The sequence below is a fragment of the Miniopterus natalensis genome, chromosome 15 (assembly GCF_054644295.1).
Source record: "Miniopterus natalensis isolate mMinNat1 chromosome 15, mMinNat1.hap1, whole genome shotgun sequence".
Taxonomy (NCBI): Eukaryota; Metazoa; Chordata; class Mammalia; order Chiroptera; family Miniopteridae; genus Miniopterus; species Miniopterus natalensis.
In genome coordinates, this window is record NC_142095.1 from 18,183,344 (window position 1) to 18,198,335 (window position 14,992).

Genomic DNA, 14,992 nt, shown 5'->3' on the forward strand with positions numbered 1-14,992 from the left:
TGCCCCACCACCCGATCCTCGCTTCCCGAGGACCCCGTTTCCTCTTCTGTGAAATAAATGGGGACCCGAACCTCCTGCCTTGTAGAATTGTGTGAATTAAGTGATGTGCAAAAAAAGCACGTTCAGTAGTCAGAAGCCGGGCTCGACCTAAGGCGCACAACCTGGCAGCTGTTTTTTGTGCCACCCACGGCCCTTGCTCAGTCGATTACCCCGGAGAAGTCGCCCGTCCAGCCCTACCTGGCGGGGGCCCCGCGGCGGGAACGACGGAGGGACTGTGACGCTGAGCAAATATTCCAGGTTCCCTTGAATCCAGATCCCGGGACCGACGCCCTTCGGGTCTGTCTTCCGCGCGGTGACCTGTTTTCATTGGTTCTCTCCACCACACCCCCAGATTTTGTTGATTAAATTTAATAACAGGTGGGGGGGGTAGATAACACTTGGTTTTTAAAATACCTTAACTAAACTAACTTGATCGATTACTTACTCTGTATGGCTCTCAAACATCTCCAGTTCGAACTTCAAAAACTACACTGTGGCACGTTGTTCTGTACAACCCACATAACGTGTTTTAAAAATAGTTGTGCTTTCTCTGCTGGGAACTTCCCCGCGTGTGTTTTATTGTTGTTGGCAGAAAGGAAATATTTAAGTGAGATCTACAATATCTATATTTAAGACTCCAGACGCTGCAGAGAGGAAAATAAGTAAGGCCTGGAGAAAAATCCTCAAGAAAATGTAAGTTTCAGGAATATATTTGACGAAAAGGAGATCAGGGTAGCCTTGTAATGAACATTGTATGCATAGATTGTTGTAGGAAACAATTACTTTTTGCAGCTTTAAGATCTGCAAAAGTGCAGTCTAAGGTAAAAGATGTTCATGAAAGTAGTTTAACGTGCTTAGCAGCAAAATACCAAAGCCTGTCTGATCTGCCACATTTAAGTATACTTATGCATTAATATACTCAACAGCATATTCCACCGATGCCTGTTTTGCTTTTAACTGTACTGTAAAACAATCATTATTTAATGTCTGATTTGCTGTGTTCACCAGGTACTAGGAGTTAGCAGGCCTGAGTTTTAGAATAACTGAGAAAATTGACACATTCCTGTGCCCCAGTTCCTGCTGCTTCTAGCTCTGTCATTGTTATAATAGCCTATTAAAATTGTATATAGTGCTGCATAGTTTAACTAAATCTCTGAAGATCACTTTGACTTTATTGAGAGTGTGTGCCTATCTAAAGTAATATTGGGTTACAAGAGTGTGGGAGAGAGAGAAGTAATCAAATTACCTAATCTGATAAGCAATGTAAAAACTGGAAAACAAAGCTCACGTGTATGATTGCTTCTGAACTAATGCTGTAATCCTAATAAACACTAAAAGTTGGTCATAAGCATTGCCTGTAGGAAACATAAATAGCAATAGCATCAAAATATAATATTAAGCATTTTCCATAGTGCTTACTATATGGTAAGCCCCCAATGAGTATTTGTTTAGTAAAAAATAAGCGGCATATTACAGTCTTTGGGTTGGAAGTCCATATTTATTAAACCTTCCCTATAAAGTACCTGAGGAGGATAATATGTCAGAAATATTAATGAGATTTAAGAGCTGCAGAATCTCCCGGCCTGGCGTGGCTCAGCGGTTGAGCATCGACCTAGGATCCAGGATATCAGGGTTCGATTCCCGGTCAGGGCACATGCCTGGGTTGCAGGCTAGGCAGCCGATCAATGACTCTCTCATCATTGATGTTTCTGTCTCTCTCCCCCTCCTTCCTGCTCTCTGAAATCAATAAAGATATGTTTTTTAAAAAATAAAATCTGCAGTATCTAGTTTATTACCGAGTTAGCTATGTACTTTTAGCTAATTCTTCAATTACTAAGTCTCTATTTAATCATTCTTTATGAACAGCCTGTGTTTTCAAGCTTGTTTTACATTTGATATCTTTTAGAAAAATGAAATATTTTTTATTGTTTTAAATTCCTAGGCAGAAGATGGCCAAGGAAAGGAACCTCAAAAAGTCCTTTCAAGATAGTCTTGAAGACATAAAGAAACGAATGAAAGAGAAAAGGAATAAAAGCTTGGCAGAAATTGGCAAACGAAAGTCTTTTATAGTTGCACCTTGCCAAATAATCAGTAAGATTTTCATGTTGTCCTTTGCATCACTTTTTTAAGTTTAGATTTAATAACTAATAAAAAAAATTATACTCTTTTAGCCAACACTTCTACACTGCTAAGAAACTACCAAGACAACAACAAAATGTTAGTTTTAGCTTTGGAAAATGAAAAGGCCAAAGTGAGAGAAGCCCAAGACATCATCCTGCAGCTGAGAAAAGAATGTTACTACCTCACGTATCAGCTATATGCATTGAAAGAAAAATTTACTTCACAACAAACGGAAGAACCTGCACAGGTATTTTCATTATGAAGGCTGAATTTCTTAGAAGAAGAAAAAACAGTAAAGCTGTGTGTTCAGATCAATTATGCTCTTTAAAATTAATTTACTGATTACTGTTAATCGGTACTATAAACCTTAGCTTTTCTATATAGTTTTGCTGCATCCAGTGGGGTTTTATAAGAACTACCTAAATTTGGGGGTGGGAAGTATTTATGTGCTTTTAGAGAATCATGTTTACCTACTAGTTGGCTAAATAAGATTACACTTTAATTCCCAAACAAGAAATATCATGAGTATTTTTCTGTCCACATTTTTTTATCTGACTCTGTTTGTGTCCAAGGTTATACAGAAGATCCAGCCAAAATATAACAGACATGGTTTAGAATATTTTTTGTGTCTCATTGCACGTTAATCCTGAGTAGAGCAATGATGAACCAGTTTCTTCTTCCTTTTCCCTAGAAGCCAGTGCCAGGGAAACTCATGGGGCAGAGAAAGAGAAAAGCCGCGTTGAGTGTCAGGTGTTAACAAACACTTCTCTGGTCGCCATTTGTTTGCTGTGCCAGTGAAACCGGTTGTGTTAGCAGGAGACCAGAGAAGAAAGCCAGACGATAGTGATTAGGGTAGGGATACGGACCTGAGAAAGGAATTAGCGTCATCTCTCTGCTGACAGGAGTCAGTGAAAGACTTCTTGCTTCCCTGCAACTAAAGCAATTCCGTATTTTTTTCTATGTGTGGTATATAAAATATGTGTGTGTGTGTGTGTACACATACAGGGTGTCCCAAAAATGTATACACCCTTAATGGCTGATAGCTCAATTCTGAAAATGAAATGTATTTTAATAAACACTGCCTTTATAATTATTCAAAGTGTGTGTATACATTTATTGGGACACCCTATATATACACACCCACACATATGTATTATATTCATGTACAGTGTAGTAGCAAATTTTCTCTATAAAGATTAAATATGATTTCTTTACCTTTATGTGAGAGTTAGCTTATTTAATATAATTTTTTCCTTCAGAATTTAATCTTTCCTAATTTTTTTCTTTTTCTGTCAACTAGTGAAGAAGAAAACTCTTCCAGTGACATCTGAATCTTCCTTTTCCCAGTTTTTGCTAAAATCCCACAGAGGATAGTGTAAAATAAGTACCCCATGAGATAATCACAAAAACCCTAGGGGCAAAATCTGTTATTGCAGGCCTTTTGACATCTCGTCTATCAGTGATTTCTGATTATATATTAAAACATTGTTAGTGGCTGGGCAAAAGTGTTCTCAGCATTTAAAACATCAGTTTGTTTTCTGCCATGTGCTTGTTGTATGTCACTCATTCTCAACCAATATGTATCTCCCTCTGCTGAATCATTCTAGCTGTCATACAGATGTGCCTTAGAATCTCTCACCTTCAGAGGTAAAGAAAATAACTGAAACCTCTCCTGGTCTCAACTCTATCTGCTTATTTCTCTGCTCTGGTTCACAGCAGAACTTTTTCCAAAGAGAACAAAGTGATCTTAGCCATATTTATTTATTTATTTGGGAGGGAGGGAGAAAGAAACATTGATTTGGTCTTCATATTTCTGCCCTGGCTGGGTAGTTCAGTTGGTTAGAGCGTAATCCTAATACACCAAGGTTGCAGGTTCGATCCCCAGTCAGGGCACATATAAGAAACAACCAATAAATGCTTCCATTCACTTTTAAACTCTTATCTGGCCTTTATCCATGCCATTCTATTGTCACTATGTGTCAAGGTGACCAAAACCTCCATGTTGCCAAATTCAGTGGTCACTTCTCTTTCTTCTTGACCTTGAAGTAATATACAACACAGGAGTTACACTTTGCTAGAAATACTTTGATCTCGCTTTCTTACCATCATAGGCTCCTAGCTTTCTTTCTACCTTTCTGACTGTTCCATGTCAGCCTCTTGCTGGCTTCTTTTAAATGTCAATTGTCCTAGACCCATCTTATCCACTCCTATAGCTTTAAATACTGCCTGTCTACTTCCAAATTTATAGCTCAAGACCTACACACACAGTACAACTACTTGATATATCCACTTAAATATTTATAAAGGATCTCAAACATTTTGTACAAAACTCTTTTATTTCCCACTCCACCAATGATATTGTGTGCTTCTACCTCCCTCTGTAAGTCTTACCCATCTCAATAAAACACTTACCCTTTTGTTCAACTCAAAACCTTCCACCTGGCTTCACCTCCATAGCCACAGAATTCTAGTCCTAACTATATGTCTTGTTTCATTTAGTATGTTGACTTCCTATCTTCCTGGCCCATTTCAATCCATGTTTCACACAGTGGCCAGACTGATCTTTTTAAAACTTAGATCATTTTACTTCCCTGCTTAATATTTAAGTGCCTGCCCTTCACACTTAGACTAAAATCCAAACTCATGGCTCTGAGAGCCCTACATTATCTGGCCTCTGCATGCACATCTACTTTTCTTCTTAGTGACTGTTTCCCAGCTACAATGCCCTTTCTTTTCCAAACACAGCAAGGTTTTCCCTACATCATGACCTTTATATTTGCTGTTTCCACACCTTTCTCTACGCCCTGCTCTTTCACTGGCTGCTCCTTTACATTCTTCAGATGAAAGTCACCCTATCTAAAAGAGCCCTCTGCTTCAGTTACTCTATCACTTCACCAAGTATTTCCTTCATAGCACTTAACACCATCTGAAATCATTTCTATATCTGTCTTTTTAAAATTTTCTCTCCCTACACTAGAATGTAAGTTTTAAGAGGGTAGAACTAAAAAATTTTTTTAGCTACTGTAAACGAAGTTCCTAGAACAGTACCTGGCACCATGATAAACTGTCAATAAGTGTTTATTTTTGAATAAATGAATGCTTTGTTATGAATTCTTCTATTTTACTAGTGTTTTCTTTCTTTTAATACATTCACAGAACCATGAAGTAAGTTCCTCTGGAATGGACTCCAATAGTGACAACAACTCCGGGGATTTACTTGTAAAGGATTTACCGTTAGTATCAAATTCAATATTATGCTTATTAATATCAAAAGGATGTAATTCTGTGATCCATTTATGAAAGGAAATTTGCATCATAGACTCTTATATTTTGAGTCTGATGTTCTCTCTACCAAGAATATATTTAAGAAAATTCGGTATGTTAAAATTCTGTTATATATAGCCAAACCAAATCTTTCTTATAGTTACTTTTTTGATGTCTACAAAAATAAGCAGCTTTTCTAGAATTTTTAAGTTATTACCTTCAGTTATATTTTTCTTATACCAAGTTTTTATTCTAAGAAGGTTTGGTTTATAGGTTTAGTTTATTCAAATGATAGTATTTTGCTAGTATTACAGATAGTCTGTTTTAGAAAAGAGATGTAATTAAACATATTTAACACCACTATCACATTGTCTTGCTGAACCAATTTATCCCTAAGTACACTCAGATCCCATATATCCTCTTTCCCTTCTCTTGGATCAGGTGTACTTTGTTTGCTTATGAATTATTGAGGTATAATTACATACAGTAAAATGCATAGATGATAATTATACAGTTCAATGAGTTTGACTAATGTGTAGTCAAACCAAAATCTCAAGATAGAGAGCATGGCCATCACTCCAGCCTAGGGTTTCTCAGTCTTTATACTATAGACATTTGGACCAGACCACTCTTTGTTGTAGAGAGCTGTCCTAAGCATTGTGGGGTATTTAGCAGCATCCTTGGCCTCTACTCACTAAATCCCAGTAGCACCCCTCTTTCCTAGTTATGAGAACCAAAAATGTCTACAGACATTGCCAAATATCCCTTAGGGAAGCATAATTGTCCTCAAGTAGGAACTATTGCCATAAGCTATTTCCTCATATCCCTTTTGAGTCTATGCCCCAGTCCTCGCAGAGTTAATCATAATGTGATTTCTATCCCCATATTAATTTTAATAATCCTAAAACTGTTAAACTTTAACATCTGGCAAAATATGTAATGGACAAAAAGATAAGGTAATTGAGTCTCTGTAAGATTTCTAAAATTGTTATTAGTTTGTTACCATAACTCTGTTGCCTAAACCTGTATTTAAATTTTGATGACTAGAGGTGAAAATTCTCTACAGTCAATACAGAATAAAGTTATAATTAAAGTGAAATAGCCAGCAATAGTACTGGACCATAAAGAAAACTTCTTTTTTCATGCACCAAAAAGGAAGAAGACTTATAAAGAAAATGAACAGTGTTAACTTCAGAGCAGTCAGTAGTTAAGCATCATAAAAGCTGGTACTACCAAAAAAAAATCACAGCTCAGCTAATGATAAAGCAGGCTCCTAAAGAGTTGAGTAATCAAACCACATTTCTTTAATTAAAGTTAAGTCAGTTCTGATTGGCTGTTTCTCCGGTTAAATGAAATCATGAGTTATGGCATGTTTTAAGGAGGAACTATCCAATTCAATACGTTAGTTATTCCAGTAAGAATTGAATGTCAGTCGTAACAAATCAGCCTCCATGTAATCAGTATAAATGTTTTTTGGTTTCCTTTGATGTAGAACACATGTACTGATATAGAATGGAATTATGAAATAATACTAAGGAAAATTTAATATTTTAATTTTAAGAAAATCTTAAATTATTTTAATTACATAATTGTTAAATTTCTATTTTTCAATGGTATTTTCTAAGGCAAGCTCCTCTTCAAGATGCTCATCCTCCAGAACAAGGAGAATCATTCCAAATGGAAGGTAATTCAAGTAAAAATCTGAAAATACGATTAAGGGCAAGAAGAGGTCTCTGAGAATAAGTAACATAATTAAATTTCCCCAGTTTTCCTTTTTAAGTTTTTAAATCTCACCTGGTATTCTTCTGCTCAAAGCATGTCTGTTTATTTTACACAGAATAGTAAGAATTTTAAAATACCTCCATTTATTTTGCCACATCTTTAATTAGAAACCTTGGCTGTAACTATGGCTGCAATTTACTGAGTCTGACAGCATGTTAAGCTCTGTGTTAGGCATTTTATACATATTGTCTCACTTACTTAACCCTCACAACAACCTTGCAATATAGGTACATTCAGTCTGTTTTATATAGACTCAGATGGTAAGAGTTAAGGTTTACACTCAAAGCTGATCTCCAAAGCCATGCCCTTCTTTCTACTTTTAAATCAGTGTGTCCCTTTTCAAATGTCAATCCTCTACTGAACTAAGCTTTGAAGAAGGGAAAGCATTTGAATAATTAGCTCCAAATTTCCCCACTTCTCTTTAAAATACAGATTATATTTCCTACCTGAAAGGCTTTCCAGTGATCCCAGTTTTTCTCATTTTTCAAAGAACAACTTAGCTCCCACTTTCTTAGTGTATTTGTCCTACTTTGGAATATGAGGTTCTTTTCCTCTAAATCCTATACACATATAGATACATGGAAACTAAGTATTCTTTAAATGAGGGGCACATAAAATTCCAAGTTAGAATATTTTTGAAGGCTATGTAAGATTCTTCCACAGGTGAGATAAAAGCTGTCAACTGATTGTTGCCAAATAAATGGATGGTAATATTAAGTTCCCTAGATTTTTATTTACTTATAGTACATATGGGGAAACTGCAGAATGACTTTTCATTTATTCCATTTTTAACTTTGAATTCTAAGGTTCCTGAAATTAAAATTTCCATAAAGTGAAACTGTTTTTCTCACTTATTTTTTAAATGCTCAGAGCAAATACCTACTATTCCTCAAGACAGACTGGGATTTGATTTGGATTCAGATGAAGATAAGTCTACTGATAATATCTTACCTAGAACTGTATCTCTCCGTCGCAATTTAAAGAGACATTTTAACAGTCTATGCGAATTCAACACCTTGGATAATTTTGAAATCGGTCCTCTGTCAAAGCAGCCTTCTGGATTGGAAACAGTTAGATGTGTAGAGCCATTAGTAAACGTGCACATATCTGAAAATGTAGAGCAAAATGTTTGTCAATGGAACAAAGATCAAGTTAACTTATCACCAAAGCTGATTCACCCAGGAATATCTAAAACAAAAGAAAACATTTTAGAATATAAATCTGAGCAAACTAAAAATAAGCATACAGATGCACAAGGAAGGAGAAAAGGAGAGAAAAGAAAAGCTAACCGGAGAAAGTCAAAATCTGTATCTAAGTACAAAGGGAGCAAAAGTAAAACTAAAAAACCTGTTTCCCAAAAAAAGTTGAATGATTTTATCACTTCCAATGATGCTTACAATTTTAATTTGGAAGAAGGTGTTCATCCTACTCCTTTCCGACAAAAAGTGAACAATGATTCTAAGAGAGAGGAAAACAGCAGTGTATCAGAAGAGAGCAGCTCTGAGTCAAGCAGTTCAGAAGATGATTCTGATGACCTCTATTTGCCCACTTGCAAGCCCAGCCCAAGTCTCGCCAGCCAGTCAGATACGAGCCCAGTCACCAGGCCTCGATCTAAAAGGATACTAAGATGTAGGGATGAAAAAGAAATGGAGAATTCTCAGCCAACAGAAACTCCTACCAGTAAGTGATCTACTTGTTTTCCTGCATTTTTAATGTTTATAATAATTGATCGCTCCTGATGCTTATATACTATACTTTACCATCTGTTTCTCTGGGGGAGGTTAGAGACTTGCCATCTGTCTCTTTGGGAGAAGTAACAGTCTGATTAAATAGTGAGGGACCGGAGTGGAAATCACAGTAGTGTTGCCCTGAACTGCTTTAAGCTAATTTAGACCCTCTTTAGGAACAAATATGGGGGAGGGAGAAGAGGGCAAAGGGGGATAGATGGTGATCAAAGGAGACTTGCCTTTGGGTGGTGAGCACACAATACAATATACAGATGATGTATTACAGAATTGTGCACCTGAAACCTATATAAATTTATTCACCAATATCACCCCAATAAATTCAATAAAAAATTTTTAAAAATTAAAAGAACAAATACTTCTTGTTGTGGAAGAAGCATTTTTACTTTCAGTAAATGAAGCATTCCAAGGAGAGGAAAAAACTCTTTTGTAGATTCAGGTTAAATTAAAATATCTTTTATACACTCACTTGAAACAACCCTTGAAAATGAGATCAAACTTAAATCCAATGACCTGTCATTTTAATGGCTTTGCTTTATATTTGACTTGACAGGAACCATGATTTTAAATAATTTTCCAGTTAGAGAACATGGCCTAATAAGACCAAAAAACTCTTTCCTCAGTTGATGGGCTGAGTCGTCTCTTGTAAGATATTTGTAAGACATCTAAAAACTGTGGCTTAGAAGATCTTGCTTAGTGAGATCAAAAGTCAGCATGATTTAAAGGCTGAGGATCTAGCCTGCATCTGCCCACAAAGATTCTTATCTGGGAATTTTAGTTTTGTAAAAATAACACATCCAGTCAGGTTGTATCCTCACATTTTTGTCATGCTATTTCATTTAATCCTAAGAACAACTGTAGTGAAGGTATCATCATGCTTGTTTTGTTTACAAGGAAACGGAAGCCGAAAAAGTTCAATGGCTTTCCAAGGCCAATCAGTTAGGTGATGGCATGCAAATATCTTTTTAAAACATATCCTGTAATGATGTTAGAGTAAATCAAGATTGGCAAGATGTTGATAATTATTGAAGCTGGGTGACTGGGTTCATTATACTGTTGTCTCCATCTTTGTGTACATTTGGAAATTTCCAGAAGTTTTTAAAAGGAAAAAAGTACATTCTAAATAGTGTTACTTGGGGTGTGGTCCCTGGATCTTCAGTATCAGCATTACTTGGAAATTTCTTAAAATTGCAGAATCTCAGGTTGTAACCTGTACTCTTAAATCAGAATCTGCATCTTTTTAACAAGTTCCCTGGGGGATTTGTGTATACATTAAGCTTTCCAGAATATAACAACTGATCTGATGTTACTGCTTGACTGTATTTTCCAAACTGAAAAATAGAATAATTAGTATAGTACAATATCCTTATGTGCGGACAAAAAAGAATATTTGAAACCCAGATTACCCTGGATTACAGGGTTGCTACATATAAAGTCATTTTACAGTTACAATGTAATTTTTCTTGGAGAATGATTTGCTCTTTAAAGCTATCTGAAGAGATTGTTCATCTTGCCGTGTCCTTAATTTCTAGCTGGGTATCTGTGTCCCAATATAGATGTAGTTCCAAAGTAGAAAAATTTGGATACTTTTATGATAGGAAAAACTTTGGGTAACTCTTTAACCTACTAGCTTTACTAGAGGAAACCCTGTTTCTCCTGGTTTACACAGAGGCTATGATTTATTAGAGTTCTCATTTAATAAGTAGAATGAGTTTAAGTGGCTTTATAAAACTATAGGAATCCACGTGATGATAAGCTTTGGCGTTGAAAGAGATAGAGGCCTTGATTCTAAAGAGCAAGGTGTGACTAAAATGAAATTGCAGTTTAAACTAATTCATTATGCCCAAGGCACTCTAGAAGAATTTTTTTATTTTCAAGATTTTTTTTTTTTTAATCCTTGACTGAAGATATTGTTCCAATTGCTTTTTCAGAGAGTGGAAGGGGGGGAGAGAAAGACATTGATGTGAGGGAGACACATCAATTGGTTGCCTCCCACACGCGCCCCAACTGGGGCCAGGGATCAAGCCTGCAACCAAGGTACATGACCTTGGCCAGGATCGAACCCATGACCATACAGTTCGTGGGCCAACACTAACCACTGAGCGAAACCAGCTAGGGTTAATTTTCAAGAATTTTAACTTTTAGTAAACTGTTGTATCAGTTCTTCACATCTACACTACTTAATATTTCAATGTCATCTGGGATGAAAAGCTGATGAACAGGTTAAAAAATCTGTATTATGAAATGCTGCATTTTGTATACATTTAGGATGTGTAATTGCATACAATTTTATTTCCTGTGGGGGGGGGTTGTGTTTTGGGGTTTTTTTGGACCCATATTCAGTAAAAGTTGTTTTTGTAGGTGCAGTACCTGAAACTCACCAGTCACCTTATGTTAGCCTGAAGGATATCACCAATGTCCCCTTGTATGCTGAAGTGAAACTGAGAAAACTTTCTCTTTCTCCAAAGAATAGAGAAAGCCCGGCAGTGTCCCTGCCTAAGCGTAGGTGCACAGTCAGTGTGAACTACAAGGAGCCCACCCTCGCTTCGTAAGTATTTAATGTGTGGGAACTCACTTTTAATGATACATTTGGAGGGGTTATGGAGCTTTGTTCAAGGGTGAGTCTTATTTGAAACACAAAATTTTGATAAACCTAAGTGGGAATACTAACACTGGCATATTTTATAATAACTTTATCCTGAGGAGTAAGTTAGTATTGGGGCAATAAAGAGCTCTTTTTACCTTTATAGGAAACTAAGAAGAGGAGACCCTTTTACAGATTTGTGTTTCTTGAATTCGCCTGTTTTCAAGCAAAAAAAGGATTCCAGACGCAGTTCTAAAAAAAAAAAAAGTATGAAGCAAATACAATGAAGCATTTATTGGATACAGTTTATATTCACCCCACATCCCCTCCTATTGCTCCAAGAGAGAATCTATAAGATAGCACACAAGTGGGTTGAACTACTGCCACAGAATAATCTCTTGAATGGACTCTAGATCATGAACATTTCTTAAAATCTATACTTAAGATGTGATCTTTTTTCTTAAACTTTTAATAAGATTTGGTTTATTTCTTCTTTTAAATATAATTAACTGGGCTTAAGCACTATTATAGTTAGATTTCTTATACTGCCTAAAACCCGTAATTTTAGTCAAAATTATACTAACATTTTGGGAATTAATGATTATTCAAATAAGATGTTTTAATTATAACCTTCTGGCCCTTTTACTTTTCCCTTTAGTGGGGAATACTAGAATGATTTTTGAAAACAGGCTGAGGTTCTTTTGAAACTCCTTATATGATATTTGAATTAATTCTTGACATTCACAGTAGGGTATGCCCTATTGTTTGTGCCTCCTTTATACCATTGCTGTATTTAATTTTTCAGATAAAATGTGCATGACTAGAAAATTGATGGTGGCTTAGGCTAAGGGACTAGGTAAGCAACTATGAACCCCAAGCTAAGCTCTGGGTGTATATTGTTCAAAGTGATCGCTCAGCAAAATCACAAATTATCTCATGGGCTTTCAGGATAGTTATTTATTCAGTCAAAAACTCAAATATTAAATTTATGAATGCCAAGGATTTTTTCATATTTTTCATCAACCAATGAGAGGGAATTAGTTCAGTTCTGAAAGTTGAAGCCACTGCTCGTAATACACCTCTTTAAACTTTAAAGCACTGTAGATTACCGATTTTTAAAGAGCAATAAAATTTGTATACTATAGTGCTTGTGTTTTTCATCTGTTCTTTAAATATCAGAGTATGTATATGGTCATCGTACTTTCTAGCCTTCACTCTTCTAATCCATCTTGGACATTTCTCTCCCCATTTTGCTTTTCTCTGTAGTCATTGCCATGAAACTCTTAGCTCCCCCACCATACTCTCAACCTAACTCTTCTCTCAACTTTTTATGGTGGAATCTCCAGGTCCATGAGCAACAAATTCTATTTTATTGGAGGACTCTTCAATCCTCACCTCCAGTTTTCTTGACTATATCTCCATACCTTTCTGCATTCTATATCAGTCACACCCCAAATCCTTTTTATCAGCCAAAATTTTTTTATTCCTGACCTCCAAAGCCACATGCTTTTTTGTACTTTTAAATTGATGTCCCTGTTCTCAAATATCAGTCCTCACTGATTTATATGTCCTACTCTCCCAACACAATCTTTTTTCCCCCTACTTTATTTGTTCAACCATTCCCCTTACACCTGTTCTATAAATTCATAAAAACTCTTGAATGGCTACTTTAACTTAAGATTACATCCAACTTAAAATTTCTCAGTCATAGTAGCCACATTTCAAATGCCCAATAGCCACATGGCTAGTGGTTATCATATTGGGGACAATGCAAATGTAGAATATTTCCATCACCACAGGAAGTTCTATTGGACAATGTTGCTCTGGGCCAGCAATGCGCAAAGTATAGCCTTTAGGCCAAATACAGTCCTCTACTTGCTTTCATATGGTCTGTAAGTTAAAAATGTTTATGTTTTTAAATGGTTGGAAAAAATCAGATCCTGGCAATCAATTTGGGTGATAAAAAAACACTAAATTTGAACCCCTACGAAGTACTTACATAAAATCTTTGATTGCATCTTTTTGGCCTACAGCCTAAAATATTTATTCTCTAGCCCTTCTACCAAGAAAGTTTGCCAGCTCCTGCTCCAGACATTCACTGCCTTTACTTGGATCCTCTGTTGACATTTTGTGATCTAGCTTTGATCCTTCCCTTCGTCTCCAAAATCATTACTCTAAATTTGTTTTTGTTCTTTTAATATTTCTGTATTCTTACTGTAGTGTTTATCCATAGATTGTAAAGAATTGTTTTGTGTTTTAACATTTTACATGAATGTTACATTGTATATATCTTTCTGTAATGACTTGTAACTCAACATTGTTTTTGAAAATTTATCCATGTTGGCAAATGTAGATTATTTTCATTGTTGTATAGTATTTTGTTACATAAATAAATCCAGAAACTTCCTTTGAGAGATAATTTGCTTCCACTTTTTCATTACTACAAATTATTGCTGCAGTGAATATTCCACATCCTTGTACACATGTAGGTTTCCAAGGAGTTGATACCTAGGTGTGGCTCTGCTTTCCAAAGTGGTTGTACCCACTCCCCTGACACAAGGAGTGGGTGTCACTCTCCTAATAGCAGTTTAAGTTTCCAGCTTCCCCACCACCACCACTTGGTGTTACTGAACATTAAAAAATTAGCCAAGCCAATGAGTGTGAAATGGTTTCTCTTTTAATTACTTAAAAGATTTTATTGACTTAATTACTTGCGAGAATTAACGTGTTTATTGGTCTTTCTAATTTTTTATATAAATTGCTTGTTTTGCCTACTTTCCTATTAAAACATCTTTTTCTAGTACTGTTACTTCTTTTTATTTACATGGGTTATAGCTATCTTTCCTTGGTTATTGGTTTATAATTTTCTTATAATATTTCTTTTCTGGCTTTAGGTTCAGGGTCATAGTACGAGCCCCATAAAATATTTTCTGAAAAATACCTCTTTTCTGAGTTTGCGTAGGATATTCCTTTTTCCTTACATGTTCAACAGACTAGTGAAGTTATCTGTGCCTTGAGTTTTGTTTGAAAAAAAACATTTTTCGTTATGAACTTAGTTTCTTTAATTGATACGGGAAAGTTTAGGTTTTATACTCCTTGAGTCAGCTTTGCTAATTTGTGTCTCACGGGTATTCACTTCACATTCCATCTAAGCGACCAAGTGAGCTGGCATGCTGCTCTTTAAAGCAGCCCCTTGTCCTTCCGGCACCTTGCATGTGAGAGCTCTAGTCATGTCCTCTTTCCTTCCCGACGCTCACCTGTGCTCTCTTCTGATCACTAGCGAGCAGTTCTGTGTTGTAAAGAACTGGGCATCTCACCGGTTTATCTTTTGTTCACTCATCTCCTGTGTCAGTGATTTGTAGTCCTTCACATTCTTCCTTCTGCCTTCTTAAGGTGGGCTGAATTAGGACCCCCCTTATTTTAAGGCGATAAATTTCCCCTAGAGCACTATTCGCTG

The 14,992-nt window shown here is 36.1% G+C and overlaps 1 protein-coding gene across 1 annotated transcript; it reads left to right on the forward strand.

The window, feature by feature from the left end:
* Nucleotides 1–339: 339 nt before the first annotated feature.
* SGO1 (shugoshin 1) lies at nt 340–13,954 on the forward strand. Its single transcript, XM_016198780.2, has 8 exons — nt 340–732; nt 1,982–2,130; nt 2,211–2,407; nt 5,317–5,393; nt 7,050–7,108; nt 8,077–8,886; nt 11,313–11,499; nt 11,702–13,954. Coding segments are annotated over exons 1-8 (1,602 nt in total). The 5' UTR covers nt 340–730; the 3' UTR covers nt 11,823–13,954.
* Nucleotides 13,955–14,992: the final 1,038 nt, after the last annotated feature.

Coding starts and splice junctions, on each gene's coding strand:
- SGO1 (XM_016198780.2), top strand. Junction 5,394..7,049: donor TTACTTGTAAAGGATTTACC/GTTAGTATCAAA, acceptor GTATTTTCTAAG/GCAAGCTCCTCTTCAAGATG. Junction 11,500..11,701: donor AAGGAGCCCACCCTCGCTTC/GTAAGTATTTAA, acceptor TTACCTTTATAG/GAAACTAAGAAGAGGAGACC.